We start from the raw sequence: 22,789 nt of genomic DNA, 5'->3' as shown, positions 1-22,789 counted from the left end.
GCCACGATTCCACATGCAGAAAAACTAATCTGAGGGTTCCGTGCCTTTTTCCAGTCAGACCTAATTGTCCTGCATGTTGGGAGCACACTGGTCACCTAGAACTGAGATGCAGGTGCCCCTTGCCTTTCAGTGGACCTTGTAAAGAGAGCAAAAAGAACTGCCAGCCGTGAGGCCTTTTTTTGGAAGAGGCAGATTTTAAGGTCACATTATTTTTCTTCGGGTACAAATCCAATCCCCTGTGACTTTTTCTCTCCTCATTTTTTTTTTTTTTTTTTTTTTTTTTTTTTTGAAGCTGGCTGCTTAGGGAGGAATGTGAGTGGGCTGCAGTGAGCCTGGTCCTGTTCTCCTTGCTCTGCCAGAATGTTCCAGAATAATGAGCCTCTTCTTGGGGATAATCTCACGCTGATTAGATCACAGGCTCACCTGTGCGAAGAGCCGACCCACCTGGGCCAGCCTGCCATTCTGTTCTCAAAACAGCTTCCAGGGAGCATCAGAAGAAGCAAGATGATAAAAATCTAAGGGGAAAAAAGGATTAGTCTAACAGTTCCCTGTGCGGAGGGAACAGAAGGTCCTCATAGCAGTCCTTCCATGGAAGTATTCAGTATAATAATAGTGGGGAGATGGTCTCTGGAAAGACGTCCATGGCCAAAACATGGGTGCTGGCCCTCATGACCCATAGACAAAGACAGACATCATGACCCTATGTACATGTAAGATTACATGAATGGTGTGAATCTACATCGCGCACAACCATAGAAACGAAATGATGGCCCCATTTGTGTACAATGAATCAAAATGCAGTCTTTAAAAATTACAAAAAGACACACAAGTAAAGACACCTGTTTCTCTTTGCTTAACTCAGGGTTGCTCCAAACTTCCTGGACCTTGGACCTATTTCTTAATATCTAAGTTTGGACAATTTACCTTTCTCAGTTATAGCAAGATTATTGACTACAAGGGCAAATAGGGAACTAAATAAAATGGACTAGTCGTTGAAAGTAAAGCAATATCACTCCTGTCCTAGTACTGCAGATAGCATCCGTGTTGGGAGGCAGCAGGGAGTGGTGGGGACTGTGGACTGTGGGGAAGCCAGACATTCATCCCAGGAGGCAGAGCTGGCCATGCAGCCAGCACGGGACCTCACCAGGGGGAAAGAGAGGCTTAGTGTTGCCAGATTGCCTGAGATTTATTCAGGAAGCTAGAAACAGATATTTTTATCTGAAATACCTGATTTTTCAGTGTTGGCAACTGATAGAATTACTTCAGACACTTGATCTGTTTTATTTGACCTAAAGTTCTGTTGTGTCTGTGGACCCCCTACTTTGGAACCTATTCAAGGAATCTGGAGTTTCTGCAAAAGAATGATTCCTCTCCTGAGGTTCATCCTACTAAGGGAGCCTCTTTAGGCACAGCGAGGCTTCATGTTATGGTGAGAAGCAGACCTGGGAGTCAGAGGCTCGCACAGATGCAGCTAAGTACTCAGCCAGGAAGCTCACTACTCTCCGGATCTCAGTATCCACTTTTTTTCCTTATTTTTTATTTTTACAGACTGCATTTTGATTCACTGTACACAAATGGGGTACATCATTTCCATAGTTGTGCACGATCTAGATTCACACCATTCGTGTAATCATACATATACATAGGGTCATGATGTCTGTCTCATTCCACCATTTTTCATACCCCGCTCCCTCTCATTTCCCTCTATGTAATCTAAAGTTCCTTCATTCTTCTCTCACCCCCCCCACCCCCATCATATATCATCATATATAATCAGGGAAAACATTTAGCCTTTGGGTGTTTGGAATTGACTTATTTCACTTAGCATGATATTCTCCAAATCCATCCATTTATTTGCAAATGCCATAATATTCTTCTTCTTTTTGGCTGAATAATATTCCATTGTGTATATATACCACTGTTTCTTTATCCATTCATCAATTGAAGGGCATCTAGGTTGGTTCCACAATCTAGTTTTGTGAACTGAGCTGCTATAAACATTGATGTGACTGCATCACTTGTAGTATGCTAATCTTAATTCCTTTGGGTATAAAGCAAGGAGTGGGATAACTGGGTCAAAAGGTAAGCCCATTCCAAGTTTTCTGAGGAATCTCCACACTGCTTTCCAGAGTGGCTGCACCAATTTGCAAATCCACCAGCAATGTTAAAGTGTGCCTTTTTCCCCCACATCCACCCCAACTTCTATTATTGTTTGTGTTCTTGATAATAGCCATTCTAATTGGAGTAAGATGAAATCTTAGAGTCATTTTAATTTGCATTTCTCTCATTACTAGAGATGTTGAACACTTTTTCATATATTTATTAATTGCCTGTATGTCTTCTTCTGTAAAGTGTCTGTCCAGTTCCTTGGCCCATTTATTAATTGGGTTCTTTGTATTTTTGGTGTGAAGTTTTGTAAGTTCTTTATACATTTTGGAGATAAGTGCTCTATCTGAAGTGCATGTGGAAAAGATTTTCCCCCACTTCAGTCTCCACTTTTGTAAAACTTGGTAGTCACACTACATCTGGTCCTTTGAGATGCACTATGGCAGAACAGAACCCGTGGCCAGTGTAATTGGGGAAATAGGACCTGCCCAATGCTTGAGTCTTGATGCATGTTATTATGAAAAGGTTCTGATGACCCTCAGTAAGGATTCTGCCTGGTTTTGTCTAACTAAGCTGGATCGTGAGGTGTTCCCCCCTGCAAGGAGCAGAAACCTCAACTCAGATTCAAGCAGGAAAAGCATTTGTTGACTTAAGTTACCACAGAGGTCCTGAGGTCTGCAAGCCGTCAGGTCTGCATGGCTCAGTCAGCAGTCTAGAGCCAGTCTCTGCTGTCCTTGTTGTTCAGCCTCCTTCTCTGTCATCTTCACCCTCAGACTTGCCTCAAGGCAGTGAGATGGCTGCAGCAGAGCCAGCCATCACAACATGTGGTCACCAAGGAAGGAAGGAAGGAAGGAAAGAAAGAAACTTCTGATGACCCTCTTAGAAGGTCAAGGAAGCTTCCTCCATAAACCTTCCTCACCTCTCAGTGGCCCCCCATAGTCATGTGCCCACCTATGACCTAACCCTTAGGGAAAGGAGATGGGAGTATGGTAATGAGGTTATACCTGAGTCAGAGTGCTTACCACAGCACCCAGCACACGGGCAGGTTCCCTGAAAGCACATGGGCTACTCAGGAGAGAAGTAAAACCCAAATGAAGAGAGAAGAAATGATTTCTAAGAGAGGGGGGACAGATGTGGTGGCCACCTCCAAGTTCTCCTCACTATCACTGTAGAGTCGTTTTGAATGTAGATTCTCTGTACGTTGCTTTCTACCTGTTGACAGGAACATACACACTCTGGGACATTCTGTGCTTCTCTGTCTCTAAAGTTCTTCTAACTGAAATGAGTCTATGAAAGACCTGGAATAAGAAGCTAGAAACCAACCTACCCGTTAGACATCTTGACTGACAGGTGCTAAAAGGCAGATCCTCTTGCCAACTCTCTCTGATTCGTGATGGAATCTCAGGCAAAAAACGCAGGATCTGAGAGGATAATTTTTTTTCCTAAGAAGCAACAACAAAAACCCCTTATTATCTTGAGCACCGACTCTATCCATTTCATCTCGGATCTACATGTTTCCAAGTCTGACATCCTTTTTGTTCCTTTCTCATTTTCGTGCAATCAAACATCAGAATTTTGTGCCATCAAAAATCAAATTTTGCTCACTTCCTAATTCCAGGCATCAACCAGCCCAGGCTTGTTAATACCATGAGAAAATGTCTGTCTGCAAACAGCAGAAGCCTTGTTAACAGAATTACAATCCTGTTAGAGCGTTTTCTTTTAATACAGCAACTGTGCTTGTGGTCTAAAGGTGACCCATTAATCAGATTTATGGAATGTCTTGGAGGAGAGATTAGCTTCAGAATTGTATTAGCTTCGTTTCTCCCAGGGCTCAGTTTAATGAATCTGGAAACCAGACCCAGCAAGAGATTTGTATTTTTCCATCTAGCTTAGTAAATTTTTATTTGTATTCAGGACAAACATGGGACACGGAAGGAAGAAAGTGAACCGAGGAATTTGGGGTGGTTTTTGTCCCCAAATCAAAATGAAACTAAAGCCACCCAGAGTTTCGTGAGCCAGCCGCCCACTCACTCACCTGTTCTGCAAATCTGATTTCAGAATTTGGTGTGCGTGTGCCCCATGGCAGCCCTGTGTGCCCGCAAGGGCTTCACAGTGTGGGACTCGTGAGGAACTTACAAACAGCTACAACACTCAGGGTGCTTAGAAGCCTGCGTTCAAAAGGACACAGTAGTGCAGAGGATTTAGTGACTTGGCTGCCTGCAGGAAACATCAGGACCCAGGGACTCCTTCCCTGCAGAGGTGACATTTCAGGACAGCATTGAAGGAGGAGTAACATTTTTTTCCCCGGCAGAGCGGACACATTGCAGTTCACGGCCTGTTCAGACAGCAACTCAAAGATGCACGTGTGGCTTATGCTGTTAGCAGAAGGACCAGGACCTAGAAATGTCAGAAACTTAAGGGGAAAACAACACAGATGGGGCTTCTTTTTTCAATCTGACTTTTTAACCAAGACTTGGAGAGTGTCCCTTCTATAAATCAGGCGGCTGCCGGAACATCAAAATAATTGCATGTCCTCCAGGAGAACAGCCAGTCTTCTGCAAGCCTGGCGCTGGGGATCTGGCCTGCTCCCTAGTTTCGTCTGCCAGTTGCCGTTCATGCCCGTGTCCCCAGGCAGAAACCTGAGGGATGAGGTTCTGACCCTTGTTATAGTACTAATTAGCTGTGTGGCCCTGCAGCGGGGACCCACTTGGGCTCCTCTTTAAATTGTGACCATCTTCTCTCAAAGGTCTATTTTGTGAGAAGATATGCAGATGACATCCAAGAGGGTTTGAAAATAACAGATCTGTAGATGTAAACTGCAGGGCACAGAACCGGGAGGATGAAGCAGGCCCCTGGGCGGGGAGCTTACTGCCTGCTTCCAGCAGGGACTTTGGTGTGGGACCTGGGCTTGTCACCGAGCTGCCACTCAGCAAAGGAGTGGCCAGAAATAGTTATTCCATCACTTGAGCCTCCATTTCAGTGTCTGTAAAATGGGGACAAGAATGCCAGCTACTTCCCAGGGTCATGTGGATTAAATGAGATAATCCTATAAACCATTTAACTCGGTGCCTGCTGAAAGTAGCAACAAATAATTTGTTTTAATCCCACTCATCTCAACTCTAATTTTTTCAATAGCAGTCCCAGGCCAAGCTCTCTTCTCTCTTGCTGTGGTCCCCACTGATACAGGACATCACTCACTTTGTTGGTAAAATTCAAGGACATTCACTGAGTTGCATTAACCAGTGGGTGGAGATAACAACGTTTTAAAAGCAAACACCAAAGCTCTCCTCTCTCATATTTTCTCCCATTCTTGTTTTTTTTTCTTTTTTTAAATTTAATGTTTTTAGATATACATGACAGTAGGGTATATTTTGACATATCATACATGGAGTGCAATCCATTCCAGTTTGGATCCCATTCTTGTGGTCGTACATGATGTAGAGTTACATTGGTCGTGTATGCATATGTGAGCGCAGGAAAGTTATGTTGACTCATTCTACTATCTTTCTATTCCCGTTCCTCTCCCTTCCCTTCATTCCCTTTTGTCTAATCCAATGAATTTCTATCCTTCCCCTCCATACCCTTTCTTATTATGGGTTAGTATCCACATATCAGAGAGAACATTCAGCCTGTGGTTTTTTGGAACTGGCTTATTTCACTCAGCATGACAGTCTCCAGTTCCATCCATTTACCAGTAAATGCCACAATTGCATTCTCCTTTATGACTGAGTAATCTTCCATTGTGTATATGTAACACATTTTCTTTATCCATTCATTGTTGAAGGGTGCTAGGTTGGTTCCATAGCTTGGTAATTTTGAGTTGAAGTGCTGTAAACATTGATGTGGCTGCATCACTGTAGTATGCTGATTTTAAGTCCTTTGGGTATAAGCTGAGGACTGGGATAACTGGTTCGAGGTGGTTCCATTGCAAGTTATTTTCTCCTATTCTATGTAGCAAGATTTTAAAATCTAAATTCAGGAAACCCCTCTGGAGTCACCCTATCCACAGCACACCTGAGCACACCTATACCAAGATTTAGATTCAGGGAAGCCTCAGATAGTGGCCTCATCCAGTCTGGAGCATCAGCCACTTGTTCCAACCCAACTTCTAACACAGACAGTGCAGTGGGTCATCAGGTTTGTGCAGCTGTTAATAAAGCAGCTATTTGGTCCCCATTCTGCTATTATTCCCCCTGAATAGCAACTTCCTGGAAAACTCAAAATAAGGCGATTGACAAGGCAGAATGTAAGCTGTGTCAGGGCCATCCTGACTCCAACATACAATCATGAAACACCCCGGGGTTGCTTCTGGTATTAGCTGAGAGAATACATGTCAAATGCTTAGCCTAGTTCCAGGCATTCTGCAGCACTAAGAAACCATGATCTGAAATATTGCTACAGAAAGTTCTAGAAACTTGACAGCCGGGAGTCAAGTTCACCATGAACTTGAACCAAGGGGAGTAAGAAAGAAAGGCCACTGGCTGGAATTTAAAAAGATACAAGACCAAAATCTTCAACTGTAGAACTTAACTCCAAACTCTAATAACATAGCAAAATGGGCCTTGGGGGAGGATCTGGAAAAGACAGACAGTAGAGGAACGTCCAGCTCTGCTTGAAGCATGACTAGGGAAAGTTCCACTGGCTAGAGTTCAAGACCAGTAGACTGTGGCGGACAGCCCCCAGGTCTTGTTCCGCATTGACAACAGCAAGCTGGGCTTCCTCCAGAGGTGTCCGTCTCACAAGTGCCCCCAACGTGCGCGTGCACACACAGACTTGCTCTCTTGCACTTTCTGTCTCCCTCCTGCCTTCCCTCTCCCCTCTCCCCCTGCCCCTTTCCCACCACTGCCTTCCCCTGAGTCCACTGTGGGCTGTAATCCACTGGGGCAAATTCAGCTTGTCATTTCAGGAGAGAATGCTTTAGCTTCTCCCCAAAAGCATGGGCAGGAGAGCCATAAAGCAAGAACTGAGGTGTCCCTGAAGCGCTGCACTCTGGACACCAGACATGATTTGTGTCTCACGGGCAAGGATGCATAGCCACTGTCTTACCGGGAATGAAGCTCAGGTTCCCGAGGCGTGGCTCCTGTCCTCTCCCAGCCCCTGCTAGGTTCGTGCCACCACTTTCTGAGGCTCTGTCTGCTCTGCTTCTCATCCCCTAACGCTGCCCCAAGTCCAGTAGAATCGGGATGCTCCCACGGCGGCCACTCACCTCCTTGTGGACGCGCTTAGGTGACCTTACCCAAGTCAGGTAATCTTTCTGGGCCTCAGTTTCTCATCTGTGAAATAAAGATGATAATAAAAACCATTTCATTATCAGGCAGGTAAAGGTCATGTAAATCGGTGCTTTCATTATAGGCTCTCCACACCTGTCAGCCAATAATACAATCATATTGTTATCGGAGTCTCCACCCAGGAGTCCATAACAAAACAGGGATTGGATGCTACAACGGCTAAAGAGTAGGAAAAGCTTTCCTTCTATTGTCTTGTGTTCGTAAGAAATCACTTCATGTGTCCTGAGCACTCCCCATGCTGGCTACCATTCCCTACCCGACTGAGGGGATTCAATGAAAAGTCTGGGATCGCCCCAGCTCCCAGCAAGCTGTTTATTACACAGTGGAAAATAAAAGGTGCATGAAGCAATGAGGAAGGAGACCACGACACCCAGTGTGGCTGCAAGACGGGCACCATTGATGGTCAGGGCCCCCAGGTGAAGAGACAGAGGTAGGACAGAGGAGCAGCGCTCAGGGCAGCAGTGTACGTACCCCCAGGCTGCTTCCCCATCACCCAGGCCAGGCAAGCACCTGTGACTCCCCCATCTTCTGAAGCGTGGTGTTCCCATGACCCTCACTTCCTGGTGACATTCCGTGCTCAGTTCAGCTTTCCGTGGGTGGCCGCCACACGGTCAGTCAAATCAGGGCTGGACTACCCCTAGGCCTGGGGTTCCAAGATCCTGCTGTGCAAATGAGACCCAAATGTGTCCGGCCTCCCAGCCTCTGAGTAAGAATGAGGTCACATTCAAACAGATGCCCCACTGACAGTGAGGCTCACCCCAACCTGTTGATTTGGGGCTTCAGTCTTCCCACCTAATCCTCAAGGCTTCCCAAATAGAGCTGGGCAGCTCAGGAAGGGTGAACGTCACTCAGATTCCCCCAGAGTCTCCTGGTCTCAGCTCTTCCCTTCTAGGGATTCAAGTCCTCCTGTTCTAACCACCACCTCGCGCTGGGGTCTATGGCAGACAGGCAGGTTCAGGGAGCAGAGACTCAGCACTGAGGCAGAAGATTCAGCACTGCCGCCCCCTGCCCCAGGCCCACGCTGTCTTAACATTCATCCTCAGCCTCTGCGCCATTTCCTGGGGCCAGTTAGGGACTAAGGTCATGCTGCCCTTTCTCCCTTTTAAATCCTACTCCCTCTTACTAAGTTTCTCCTCCAGTTAACAAAGTCCCACACCACATCTGTATCAGCTAATGAATACAGACAGCTGCAACAGTTCCTAGTCTGTCTCCACAGCAATGACTGTCCCAATCTGGTAATAACGGCAGGGATGTGACGCTGTTGGCAGCTATAAACACCATTTGCTGGGAGGCAATCAGGCAAGGTTTGTATACTAGCATAACTTTCACCCACAACCTATAGGAGAGGTTTGACCCATTTGATAGATGAAAAAACTGAGGATCAGAAAGTTACGTCGCAGATTCAAGGTCACACTATATATAAAAGGTAGCTCCAGGTTGCAAATCCAGTTCACCTGACTCCAAAGTTCTCAACCGTTCTACAAGGCTGCCTCCGCCTCAGCACACTGACGTCCAAAAAATTGGGCCTTCTTAGTTTTCCTGAACTAGCCACCAGGCCTTTGGTTCTCCTCCTGGGAGCTATAAAAAGAGGGTCCAGCCTGAGCTGTTACTGTGCACCTTGGCCAGGATATCCCTTCTCTGCTGAGTCTGTTTCCTCCCCTGAAGAATTCGGGTGAATTAGAGATCTATCAAATCCCCTCCAGCCTGATTGTAAGGACATGCATTTCTGAAAACTCATCCCAGGAGTCATGCTCCAGAGTCAGAAATGCTTGATTTGCTGAAATCCAGTCCCTTTTTGCAGGGGTGGGGAAAAGGTTTGGATTCTGAGAGTTTCTCATTTGTGGTTGTTGTGCCCGGACCCCAGCCGTGAAATGTGATTGTCAGCAGCAAACGGCATGAAGAGGAAAGCACTGGAGGCCATAAAACAACAACGTGAACAGGAGTTTTCACCCTGTCCCCACAAAGAAGCTGCTATTTAAAAAGGACTTGCTAAGGGCCGAGCCCCGAGTCCAGTCCCATAAAGCGGTCGTATTGCCAGTTCTTTGTCATCACCTCTCTGAGGCAAGAGCACATGTTCTCTTCTACTGGAAGGTACAGAGGCTCTGAGAGGTTAAGTAACTTGCCCACGGTCACACAGGTCCTAAGCAGTGAAGCAGGGGTTCAAAGTGCTCTTAATTCCTCTACTGTGCTCATTCTCTCTGGGGTTCCCCATCCACCCTGGGGTAGCCACGCCGAACATTCTGGGCCTGGCATTCAAGCTTACTGAAAGACAGCCCAGATCAGCTCATCACTGTACTTTGAATGGCTGATCCTCCTGACAGGTCTCTCCTGGAGCTCCCTGACGTTCTTTTATAAAACCCAGTTCTTGGAGAAATGGAGCCTTGAGCATCCTCTCCTCCTCTTTTCTCCCCCTCTCACCTGTTCCCCCCTGGCATACAGTTGGTTACAAACCTCTCTTGCTGTTTATTTACCTTTTAATAAACCCCATCTCCTTTCGGAAAGCTGTTTAACACTGCACCACTTAATTTCTCCTCGAGGCGGAATCTGCCAGATGGAGTCTTTGTCCCAAGCCACGTTGATTTGTCTTATTTTTAAGCAGCCCTGAACATCGCAGGAAACTGAAATAGCAGTCGGTTCCCAGGTGCGGACTCGCTGAGCAGGGGGACCATCAAGAGTGTATCAGCGCGTCCACCTGAGGCAGCTGTTCCAAACGGGCTGGATTAATGAGGCAGCGGCTCCCACAGGCGGCTCCCAGCCAGCTGCCGGTCACATCTGGGAGTCACTCAGTGCAGAAGCACGCTGCTTTTACGCCTCAGCAAGATTCTGCCGCTCGTCACCTCCACTGGCTTGACCCCCTTGGGCTGTGCATGCCTGGCTTCTCCACAGACATGCTCCTGACAGCTCAGGGGGCAATAATGGCTCTGGAGAATAGGGTGACTAGCACGAAGTGACCAAATGCAAGGACATGTCCCTCCTGTCTCACTTTTTTCAATACCTAAAAGTCCTATAAAATTCGCCTGATTTTATAGCATAACTATAGTTATGATAAACGTAATTGTTCAGCTAAATCACTAAACTCTGTCTTCCCAAAGCTGTTTCTTACATGAACACCCTGAAGTCACATTGGCTCCCTAGTGTCACTACTCCTGACAGGGTATCCTGGAGGGTGTGCACAGGCACCTGTCCAAGAAGCTGACCCCAGAGATGGGCATTCTCTGTCTTGGGGAGGGTGTGGCTTCACTGCCAGGTACTCTCCTAAGGAAGGGAGGATTGTATCTAAAGGAACAACAGGGCATCCCGTCCAGGGGTGACCTCCCTGGGATCCAAGGAATTCTACCCAGAAGACAGACACGATCCTACTTATGACTTGTAGGTGGCTCCTTGATCTTGTGATGCCTACCACCATGGTGAAGATTGACAAGACATTTCATCCCAGTTCAAAGAACTGACTGACTGTGAACATGGACACGCCCTAAATTCATCTCCGAAGTCCTCCACCTTCCCTCATCTTAATAACCCATGTCCCATAATAAGCAATGAAGACTTTTATTGAAAAGCAAAGAGTGAAATTCAACATTCACAGATGGAGGTGCTTTGGCCTTGACTTTGCTATGCCTCTGAATTCAGCCGCCCAGCTTGCCGTTTGCCAAAACCTCAGAACCAGGGTGCTTGGGAAGCACTGGCCATCGGGACGTTGCTCAGTCAAAGGTGTTCTTCTAAATCCGAGCTCCAAGAATGTTGAGATTCCCACAGGCATTCTCTGGCAGAACACAGTCGCCAAAATGGGTAGGGAAGAGAGATGCTGATGTGTCATGGCCAATCCTCCGTTCCTTGGGGCAATTTTGCACAATATTTTAAAATCCTTTTATTAAGCTTTCTCTCTAAAAGAAAAAATATACAGTAGAGAACCAGTCCCCTCCTCACTTCGAGGTTCCTTTTCTCACTGAGCTTATGGGCCATTCCAGTGCCCTTAAAGAGCTTTATTCTTGAATATCGAACAGGGGATCCCAGAGCTGCTTTGAAGAAAAAAACGACTGTCCCCTGAGCCAGCAGAGGGACCTTGAAGTGTTTGACAGTCACAGTGGCACTCGTGGTGACCTAAATATATAGACAAGCGTATTTTTAAACAAACATATTTCTAAAGTGAAAAGGACAGCAAACCTATGCAACCACCCCTATTGTTCATTTTCTAAAAAGTGACGTTCCGCAGAGTGGTATTCAGTAGACTGAGATAATCAATTGAAAGGTGCTTGGAAACCCATTATATGCTTTTTGCATGGAAGGAAAATTTCTCACTAAAGTGCTACACTTTGTTCTCCTCTGCCACCAAATACACAAAAGTGGTCTCAGTAGTCATTTGGGTGACAAAGCCCATGCTTTGATTCAACTGAGCCTGCTGTATTGAGCCCCCAGGGCTCTGGGTCACTGCCACAGAACTCTGAGTGACAAGGCTATTCTCCAGTTCTGACGTCCCTGACTGTTTATATCAGGTCTTCTTCATGCTTCCAAATGGAAGCACCTTCACTTCAAGGGCTTGAGCGAGGCTCCTGGGAGGGCCTTTTATGACCAATAAGATGGGATCTTCGCAGGGTTTGTCTGGTTTCTCCAAAAAGCCCCAAGAAAAGGAGGAAGACACCAAACCTCTCAACCTCCCAAGTACCTTTCTCCGTGAAAGAGTGATCTTGTCTTGCCCAGGACGGCTCAGATTCCAGAAGAAAGAATAAAAGCCCAGAGGGATCAGCATCAGCGTAGAACCAGCCGGAGAGTCAGCCTCTCGAGGCCAGCTGCCCTTGGACACCCCCAGCCTCCTGGGCTCAGGTAGAAAGACCACACGTGGAAAACTGGTTGGGTTCCAAATCCCACAAGAGGAACATTCCAAATGCAGCCTTAGAAGATCCCACACCTCCAGGGCAGAGCTTGAAACTCACATGCAAGAAATAATTCAGGACTCCTGAAATGTTGAATTGGGTTTTGCATGTCCAAGGTGTCATAGGACCCCTCACGAGTACCATGGAATACTTTTTAAAAGGTAGAAGACGGGATAGCTCAGACTACCCAGGAGAACAGAACTCCTTAAATATTCAGCTAGGCAAAAGGAAGGCTTTCTGAAACAAGAGCTCTGTGGCCGTGGAATGTGTCACCTGGGGAAGCAGGGAGGACCTTGGGGGCAGCTGGAAAGCTGAGAACAGGATGCCACCTGAGGGTAGGTAGCACAGAACTGTGAGCTTCACTGTCACGTTGGATTCAAGCTCAGGGCTCAGCTCTGTTTTTGTGAGATTGGGGGAAAAATTTTCGTTTTGATTCTCAATTTCCTCATTTGTGAAATGGGTATGATAAAAATCTGTACCAATGGATTATTATGCAACTAAACAAAATATCCCCCATGCTCAGCAAATTAGAAATGCTAAATTTTCAATTGCCACTGTTAACTGCTGTTAACTCAGCTTGACAAATTGAATGGGAAGATAAAGTGTGTCTTCTCCTCAGCTTCCAGCAGCCTTCTGACTCTACCGTTAGGGGAGGTCCCACCCCACCCACGTGCCTGCTGCCCTCTTCCTAATGCCCTGACTGCCTAGGCTTTCATATTTCATCACTTGTTTCAAATATTCCTAGATAATGACCAATGGCCTCACCTCTCCAAATGCCACTCTCCTTCCCAAAAATCAAAGCCATCTTCTATGTCCCAGTTCTTTGCAACCTTGTTTTCATCAATGATTGCTGGTTATACTGGTAAATTATGCATATCAAGAGTTTCACTAAAATAGAAGTATAGTTCATTTCTTTTGGAATTTTTCTCCTGCTAAGAAGCCAGGGCTGAGCATAGTTACCTGGTCAATAGCTGGCAGTCAATCAAAATGCTAAATCATCACCAGGAGAAATCTTTCACTAGTGGGATCCTACAAAACATGTCTAGGTGTTCTAGAGAGATTGTAATGGTGGTCTTCTGGGGGCATGGTAGAATCCAGAGCAGTCTCATGACAGGCTAACTGGGGAGATATTTAAGTGCAGGTGGAACCTTCTTCCATTCATTTATTAATTTTTGAAGCATCTTAAAGCTCATCGAGACCCTTGTCTTTTTCCTACCCAAGGAAAGAGCAGCGCTACCTGCAGAAGTGCTGGAAGGACGTGCGCGTGGGTGACTTCATCCAGATGCAGTGCAATGAGATCGTCCCCGCAGACATACTCCTCCTCTTTTCTTCAGACCCCAGCGGGATCTGCCATCTGGAAACCGCCAACTTGGATGGAGAGACAAACCTCAAACAAAGATGTGTCGTCAGGGGCTTCTCCCAGCAGGTAGGACTTTTTCTAAGCTCTTCAGTGGGAAGGTCAGAGGGAAGAAGCAAGCTATTTAACTGGACAGTTAATCGGGTAGATAAAGCGAAAAGTAGCGGATGCCTCTGTCCCAAGCACCTCAGAAACACTTCATTCTCCCAGCACCCCTGTGAGATGGAATAGTCCCATATCGCAGATGAGGAAGTTGAGGCTTAGCTAAATGTCTTTCTGAAAGGCTTAAAGTTCCCCCATGCAGACTCACTCTGTTCACCCCAGGAAACTGCTCTGTGCTCCAAACCAAGCAGGCTCATGGCTGTTCAGTTACTCCTGGGGTCCGCCCCTCCCACTCATTCTGCTTAGCTCAGCTCTGGCTGCCACTCCCTCTATGAATCTTTAGTACTCCTTTGGCCACTTCTGAGCCACAGCAAGGGATTAGTAACAATTTTTCCACTTGTGCGTGTCTTTTCAACAGCGCTGAAGCCTCTCTGAGCTCAGGGAGCCATCACTGATGCTTCCATTTAGCCCTCTTGCTTATATCAGTGGTTCCTTGGATCAGTGGGTCATGGAGAAGCCATGTTGCTTGGTGGTTTCTAGCTCTGACTCTTGGATTCCACAGAGCTGAGTTTAAAGATTAAACCTTGACACTTACTACCTGTCTCACCCTAGGCAAGCAATTACCCTCCCTCACCTTAGTTCCCCACTCTGGACAATGAAGATAAAAATCATACCCTCTCCATAGGGCTATTCTGGAGATGCACTGAAACGCATGCAAATTACTTAGCATGAACATGGCGCCCAGGGAGAGGCTGGTAATTTCAATGACCTTCGTAGGCCATGTGTGTTGACTAATTGAAGCTGGGTGTCACCTTCAAATTTTCATTAAAATTCCCCTTGTGTGCATTGACTTCCAATCTGGCACCTTTTTCATGTTAAAAAAATAAATAAATAAAATTTCCTGGCTTCTTTTTACTCCACCAACCTTTGGCTTGGAGAAATTGAATGAGTCATGGGGTTTGGGAGAAAGAAGGTTCCATTCCTCAGGGATTCCCATGAACTGGGGTGCAGCTATCTAGACTGATTTCTCCAGAAAACAGTTCACCCTGCCTCACGCCACTTAACCAAGCGCCTGGTGAACAATCCTTACAGTCTTTTTGTGTGGTGATCAATTCAGTTCTCAGAAGTCTGTGGTCTCCTCCTTTTTTCTTTTTTGTGCTCAGCAGTTTTATGTTTTTTCACCCTTTCATTGGTGCATCATAGTTGTACACAGTGATAGGACTCATGGTTACTTACTCATGCGTGTGCACAATATACTTTGACCAGTATCATTCTGGAATATCTCCCCTTTCCCTCCTCCCTGGTCCTTTTCCTCCCTTGGATTTTCAAGAGATCTCTCTACCATGCACCTTTTCTTTTCCTTCTTCTTAAATTCCACATATGAGTCAAACTTCTGAGTTTGACTTTTTTTTTTTTTTTTTGCATAACAACGTCCACAGATTCTATTTTCCTGCCCATGACGTCATTTTTGTCTCCTCCTTTCAGTGGGAATGCTCCCAGCAATCCCGTGGTTTTGCTGTGAGAGTCAAATGGGACGGGGAGAGTAAAAGGACAAAAGAGGGGGCTTGGCACCTGCTGGATACACAGTAAATGGCAACACTGCTGCTGGACTAGAAACGGGCTCACCTCGCCCCTGGCTGTCCTCACCCTGCTGCTGTGCCACAGCTGTCTGCCCGGTGGGCAGTTCTGGAACTGGGCATTGGCCTCTGAGTCTGTCACTCCTTTGCTTGCCCCTCCCACAGTCACTGAATCATCCCAATGTTTACAAAAAGGCAGGGCAAGATCTGGTCCAAGTTCACCAAGTCGACCTAGACAAGCAGCAACCACCTGGGCCTGACTTCAAGGTCCTGTGGCCTGCTTTCTTGGACAGAGACTTTCAAACCTTTGTGCTCATTTTTACTTATAGTAAGAAGTATGTGTTACACGCACACACACGTGTGTAAGACTGCTACTCTGAGGCTTTCTCTCCCCTCCCCTTCCCCTCCTCCTCTTCTTCCCTCTCTCTCCCTCCTTCTCCCTCCTTCCTTCCTCCTCCTCCTCATAGTAAGTTTATGTTTGCTCACAAACCTCCCTCCTCAGCCTCCGTGACCTCATTCAGTTCTGAACCGTTCTTAACTCTCTCGGGCGATCATGTCAGTGCTTTGCTCTTCAACCAGTGACCTTGTCATTGGCAGCAACTCTCAAACTGTTCCATGCATATTCATTAGATGGTGGGGATTAGAATGAAATCAGGTGGAAGGGTCTTTCACACCCGAGTGCCGCAGACCAGTCAACTTAATGCGTCTCCCAAACTCTCACCCTGAGTTCTCATAGGGCACCTGGTTTGAAAAATAAATAAGGTAAATTCACATGTGGAAAGAAGATTTATATGAACTTGAAGTTTTCCAGGGTTCTCACTCTTGTCTTGATTCTCCTTCTCCTTTTGTTCAAGCGCATTTTTAATACAATACTGAACTTGCGCCCATACTTGCAGGATTATCTCATTTATCCCCATGACAAAACAAGAGATAGGAAATACCATTGTCCCTAAGTAAAATGGTACTCTCTCTGCAGCAGAGAGAGGTCATATAACTCACCCACCATCACTGAGCCAGGGAGAATTGGAACTAGGACTCAAAGCCAAGTTCATTCAGAACCTCGAGACTTCAAGTCTACACTAGTTCATCTCCCTGGATCTTTTACTGTTACCTGAGTTTACCCAGAGATGCCAACTTGAATACATGTATTTATTATTTTTGATATTATTTCACATAAAAGTAGCAGATGACAAGAATTAAAATAGTTATTAATATTAAAATAGAACTAAAGAATTAAAATCTCAGCCCACTGTCTGGGCAGTAGTGTTGGCTGCTCTTTTGCTACCTGGCTTCTCCCCTGTATCTTTAGTGCAAAAGACATATAAATAGAATATGGATAGAACTCCCTTTGGGCTGACTCTATCATGTGGGATTTCTCTAATGTGTTCAACAAAGATGCAAATAAAAGTTGCAAGAAAAATAAAAGTTGCAAAGTCAAAGAAAGCAAGGAGACACTCACTTTAAATATTGTGTCCCGCTAACCTTCTCTGATACTTGAATAATCCCCAAGGAGGATAAGAGGCAGGTGCCAATGTATAGCATTTCTTAACATTTAAGAGCATAAACTTTTTATTCCAAGAAACATGTCCCAGAACTACCATAGGAAGAGGAGGATCCCCACTTGAAGGTTTGCTGCAGATACATTACAGGAGCTTAGAGGGCACCCCACTCATTACTGGGGAAGCTTTTAAAAGCCACATGCATCCTGCCCTACTGCCACCCCTGAGTTACCATCCGCTGGGGCTGAGTAGGGGCCTGAGCATGATGATCTTGATATAAACCCACCACCACTTCTGCTTTAGTCAGCTTCTTTGCTGCTGTGACCAACAGACCCAACAAGAACAATTTTAGAGGACCACCAGTTCATTTGGAGGTTCAGTTTCAGAGTTCTCAGGCCATAGATAGCCAGCTCCATTCCTCAGGGCTCCAGGTGAGGCAGAACATCATGGTAGAAGAGTGTGGCAGAGGAAAGCAGGTCAGGACAGGGCCACCAAGAAGCAGAGAGAGAAAGAGACCATATTCACCAGATACAAAATATAGACCCCAAGGACACATGCCCAGTGCCCACCTCCTCCAGCCACACCCCACCGGCCTTCAGTTACCACTCAGTTCATCCCCATCAGGGGATTAATTCACTGATTGGGTGACGGCTCTCAGAACACAATCATTCTACCTCTGAAAGTTCTTGCGTTATCTCATGCATGAGCTTTGGGGGCACATCTCACATCTAAACCACAACAATCTTCTCGAAGACCCTTGAAACCCTTGTAAGGGAAGGTGCCACCTTGAGTCCTTCCAAAAGCCCACTTACCGCGATGAGGACACAACCAGTGTCTATGTGCTTTATCCCATGTGCCTGTGAGGCGTTGTCCCTTCTAGTCCTTACAGCCACTCTGAGAGGTGGCCATTGCTGTCCTCATTTTACACAGGAAAACTGTGGCACAGAAAAGGGGAACTTTACCAATGGTCTCAGAGAAGATTTTGAACACCAACAGATATGAATTGTTTGAGAACTTAATGTCTTAAATACTGAGTATCAAGGGCTCTTGTTGACTTGTTTTCCCTATAAATCTCTATAGTTATGTGACCTTCACCTTCCCCACAGGACTTTTACTAGCCACATAGATTTCTAGACATTTCCCACCTCTGACCCACACAAGATTTTCACTATGGATGATAAGAGATCACTGAATTCCATTAATCCAACGTTGGCTTCCCTAGATCAGCATTTCTCAAGGCCCAGTACATGAAACACTTATCCCAAGAGATGGTTCTTGAAAAATATGGTTTCTGTTCAGATCAAATTGGGAAGCTGATGTCTGGTGGACCCCTGTTAAAGACTCCAAAGTTTATTAACAAATGAAGTTCTCTTAAGTAGTACTGGAGTAACCAGGTGTGTTGAACTTGAATGCTGAGCTCTCCAAACTATTTGACTATCCTTTTTCAGCACAAGTACTTATTGACATTCCTATGGAGCTTTCTGAGAAATGGTAACCTGGATTGTGGTTCAGACATGATCACAACGGGTGAAGAATGACAGAGAAGTTACAGTCCTCATGACTCGGGAGATTCGTGCTTCCCTTTCCTATTTATGTTCAAATGGAATTACAAGGAGCCCTAAAAGGGTCTTCTTTCCATGTCGCCGTGGTTGTCAGAGTTGGTTTCAAAATCCTTTTCTCATAATTCAACCTTGGACCAAACCAACTGCTTGTTCAATTGAAACCTTTATCCTGATGAACCATCTTTAAATTCACAAGATTATTGAACTGCTTGTGAAATATTCATTCCCACATGATGTTGTTGGGAAAATGGTAACAGGGAAAGAATCCAAAATTAGGATTATAGTAAATTCTGCCCAGCAGGCAGGAGGACTTGATTAGAGAATTAAATTGTATGGCTTTCCTTTTGGTGACATTCTGATGCCTGAAGGGTTTTAGTCTGGAGATTTGACAAGTAACACAAATACCTGTGGCATTCATCTTTTATAAAAGGAAAAGTTACCAAAGCCAAAGAATCAGAAATAGATTCTTCTAATTAATACCTTAACTCAAACATGTACTTGGAATCTATTTTCCACATCATTAAAGCTCAAGTCTACTACAATGTATGTCAAATCATTTCCTGCTGTGGATTAGAAACTTGTCAAGTCAGAACAACAGACTAGCTTGTCAGAAATGTGAACTCTCAGGCCCCACCCCAGAGTAAACCAGATTCGGCAGTTTAGCAAGACCCCCAAGTGATTCACATACATATTAAATTATGGAATGCTTTGGCGAAGGGCATTGTTGATTAATGTAATAATTTGCTCATCTGTTGATCGTTGAAGTTCTTCATTGAGTCTCCCTTTTAACTAGCCTGCATTCCACACATAGTTTGTGCCTAACTGTTACTTGCTCAGCTGGAACAGTTGTTTTTACTTGAATCCTCCGCAGTGAAAATGTGAAATGATTTTAACATATTTAGATAGAGGAGGATTTTGTTAGCAAGAAGTGGAGGTCTGATAGGGACAAATTTATCACTATCCCAGTTCAGTGATGACAAATGTCAGATGGAGCTAAAGATGGTTGCCTATCTTCTTAACCTTGCCTGTACTTAAAAAAAAAAAAAAAAAAAGTACTCTTCACTGGTGGGTTTTGGGTTTTGTAATGGGTCCTGCCCCTGACAGGTTGTTCCAAATTTCCATTAAGAATGCTATTTGGTTTTTTCTAACTGTTGATTTCTTGCTTAAATGTTGAGCAGAGATCACATTTTTAGGATTATTTTAATATAGGATCTATGTAGCAATTCAGAACAATAAACAGCATCAATAGATAACTTGATTGAACACACTTGATTGGACAGCCATAGGTGATTCTTCTCAATGTTCTACACCTATTATCTCTTTCTATTCCTCACAAATAATCCTACAAGGTAGGCACTTTCATTCTCTCATATGACAAGTGAGATAAGAGCAGTTGATTAGCAATGGACTGAGTTCAACTTAAACTCAGGCAAAGTTCTATACCTCTTTTTATTGTGAAAATTTCCAAGTATGTACAAAACTAGAGAGAATTATATGATGAATTTTTAGTACCTATTGTCTAATTTCAATCAACTCATCACCAACCTTGGTTTATCAATTCCCCCTCCCTTTATATTCTGCAAATTATTTTGTAGCAGATTTTCAGTATCACAACAGTATCACAACAGTTCATCTGCAAATATTTCAGTATGCATTTCTAAAAGATAAGATTTTTAAATATACCATGATACCATTATCACACCTAAAAAAAAAATAGCAGTATCTCCTTGATATTAACTTTCAAGTCAGTGGTCAATATTTCCCCTTGTGTTTATTTGAATCAGGAACCAAGCAAAGGCAAATATTGATATCAGTTTCTTAAATTTATTTTACTCTATATGTTTCTCCTTTAGCTCTTTTGTCTGGTATATTTAGTTTCTGTTGTGTAATAAACCAGATCATTTGTTCTATAAAATTTCCAATAGTCTGGATTTTGCTGATTGCACAGTATTTTAACAAACTGATAGTTGGATCTAATGCCTGAATCAGATTCAGAGTAGATTTGGTGTTTGTGTGACATATTGCATGACCATCTTGAGGTACAAAATGTCTTTTTTCAATGTTGGTAGTCACTGATAACGATTCTTTATATCCATTAAGTCCATGAACTTTGCAAAATGATGATACTCTCATCTGTTTCTACAAATTCCTCTCATCATTGAGTTGTGCCAGACTGTCTTCTGGGTAAGTGTTTGGGGCTTTCCTTTCATTTACCAGTTTTTGAAATAATGATTCGGTTCTCCAGCATCCTCCAAGATGGTCAGAAAGTTCTTCTCTTTAAATATCAATAAGAATTCTTTGATTTAAACACAGTTGATGTATATCAAATCAATGCCATTGTTATCTTTATTGATTGTCCATCTTTAGCCAATAGGAATTTCAAAAATAGAAGTGGTTCCCGAGTTCTTCTGACCTGATCTCAGTAGTCGTTGACAGATCTGGTTCCTTCCCACAGAAACTTATAATTAGAAACCATGATAAGTACATGCTAGAGGTGGTCATAGCTATCTGGAGGATCATTATTTCTGTGTCATTTAAGTGACAGAACTAGGACTTTTTCTTAGAATTGAACACATCAGAATTTGTGCTGATAAGACAAGTCAAACTCAGGATTAGAAGTCTGTGCTCCACCTCGTCAATACTGACCACGTCAGTCCTCCTACCACATCAGAGTCCTTAACCACTGTGCTACTCCGCCCCTTTTACTATTTGCCCCTAACAGAAGTCCTTTGAGGTAGAAAAGATAGAAATTGAGAACATTTTAGGGTTAAGAAATCTTGATCTCAGAGAGACTGGATTTGTCAAATATTGCCAAGTTAATATAGTACATAGTTGAATTTAGAACTCAATTCTGATGATCCCGGTTGTTTTTGATAAAGTAATTCTTAAATTCTTTTATATGTAGTTTTTATTTCTCAATTGAGTATTATTTCATGTATATGAACGTACTGAAGCTATACAAGTTTTAGATTATAATTGTTTAGGATAGCTAATAATTTTATGATGACAAAACAACCCTGTGAAAAACCAGTATTATAATTTTTCTGAACTCTGTCCTCCTTTTAGTGAGTTTCTTCTCCACGCTCCCACTGGGGTGTGGGCACACACATCACACACATGTGCAACGTAGACAGGGAAGAGTCCCACTTCCCAGGGTTTAGCATTATTCATACATTTCCATTGAAAATCATATTCCACTTTTATCCCTCCAGGGCCTTATGAGGAAACTGTTAGGTGATTTGAAAGATGTAATCAAACTAAGGTATAAATGTATGATAACTAAAAAATTGCCTCCTTCCTGATACTTTCCTATCTCAAGATAACACATTCACATTTTCAGATTGACCATCACCACCTTAACCTTCTTCTTAATGAATAATGGTGGATATTTAAAGTCAGTATGGGAAATATTTGGTGTCCAAAATGATAATCATCCAATCTACTATACAGATTAGTCAAAACTGGGTTGCATGTGACAGAACACTGTTTCAAAGTAGCTTGGACCAAATGGGGACTCATTGGAAGAATACAGGGTTGAGCGGGGCCTTATGGTCACGTGCAACCAGGAAGTCAGAATCCCCCAGTACAATCCCCATCTCTCATCTGCATTTCTCTCAATGTTTGGCTCCAACCTCTCAGACCCAAAGTTCTTGTGCTTATAGCTTAACTCCAGAGAGGGACAAGGAACCTGCCCTGGAGTCTAGATTGGAAAAAGCATTGCAGAGAGAAAGACTGATCGATGTGACAGGCACCCTGTGCACAGCCTGGGCCTGTTAGCTCTGACCAGAGGAAAAGGATTCCGTGAGTGGCAGTCCACATCTTGAACTTCATAGTAGAATTAGGTCTATGGAGTGGGAGATTTCTGAGCAAGGCGGAAATAAATACCCATGACACCTATTACACACCAGGACTTTGTAATCCTAATTTATGTATGTCCAAGGTCATCCATCCTCAAGGAGAGGGGCTAAATAGCCTCTGTCTCTCCCCTGTAGTCACTAGAGCTCTTTTCTCTTCCCAACGGGCTCCTCCCTGCCTGGCCTTTCTCTGCCTGGGCACCATTCTGTACAGTACAGCAGTTACTCCTTCTTCTTGCTTGCATAGACTTTGCTCTTGTCTCTATTAGAGTCCATTCAACAAATTCACTTAACAGCATCTTAGGAGGTCCTCCTGTTGCAGGACGCTGTGCCAGGATTTTTGTTGTCATCAGCAGAGGTGACACATCATGATCACACCTTCCGTGAAAAAGTCATTATAATTTCTCAACACTGAAATTCATACTTTTCTTTTTGATGACCTCTTTTGACAAAAAAAAAACATTGGATTTCATATCATTTTCTTTTATCTCAGTTATGCAAAGGAAGAAAAATTGGCACAGAAAAGATTTGTCCGTGCACTATTCCCTTAAGGCACCAATGCCCATATTTTAGACA

The 22,789-nt window shown here is 44.2% G+C and overlaps 1 protein-coding gene across 7 annotated transcripts in view; it reads left to right on the top strand.

Moving 5' to 3' along the window:
• Positions 1-22,789, top strand: part of Atp10b (ATPase phospholipid transporting 10B (putative)) — a 333,470-nt gene that overhangs the window by 237,379 nt on the left and 73,302 nt on the right. For all 7 annotated transcript variants that reach the window (XM_047556625.1, XM_047556626.1, XM_047556624.1 and 4 more), the window contains one exon: positions 13,484-13,688. In XM_047556625.1, the coding sequence (XP_047412581.1) occupies positions 13,484-13,688 (205 nt within the window). The remainder of the gene's footprint in view (positions 1-13,483; positions 13,689-22,789) is intronic.

The sequence above is a fragment of the Sciurus carolinensis genome, chromosome 6, assembly GCF_902686445.1.
Source record: "Sciurus carolinensis chromosome 6, mSciCar1.2, whole genome shotgun sequence".
Classification (NCBI taxonomy): Eukaryota; Metazoa; Chordata; class Mammalia; order Rodentia; family Sciuridae; genus Sciurus; species Sciurus carolinensis.
Note: the sequence above shows the minus strand (reverse complement) of the source record. Positions and strands in the feature narration are given on the sequence as shown.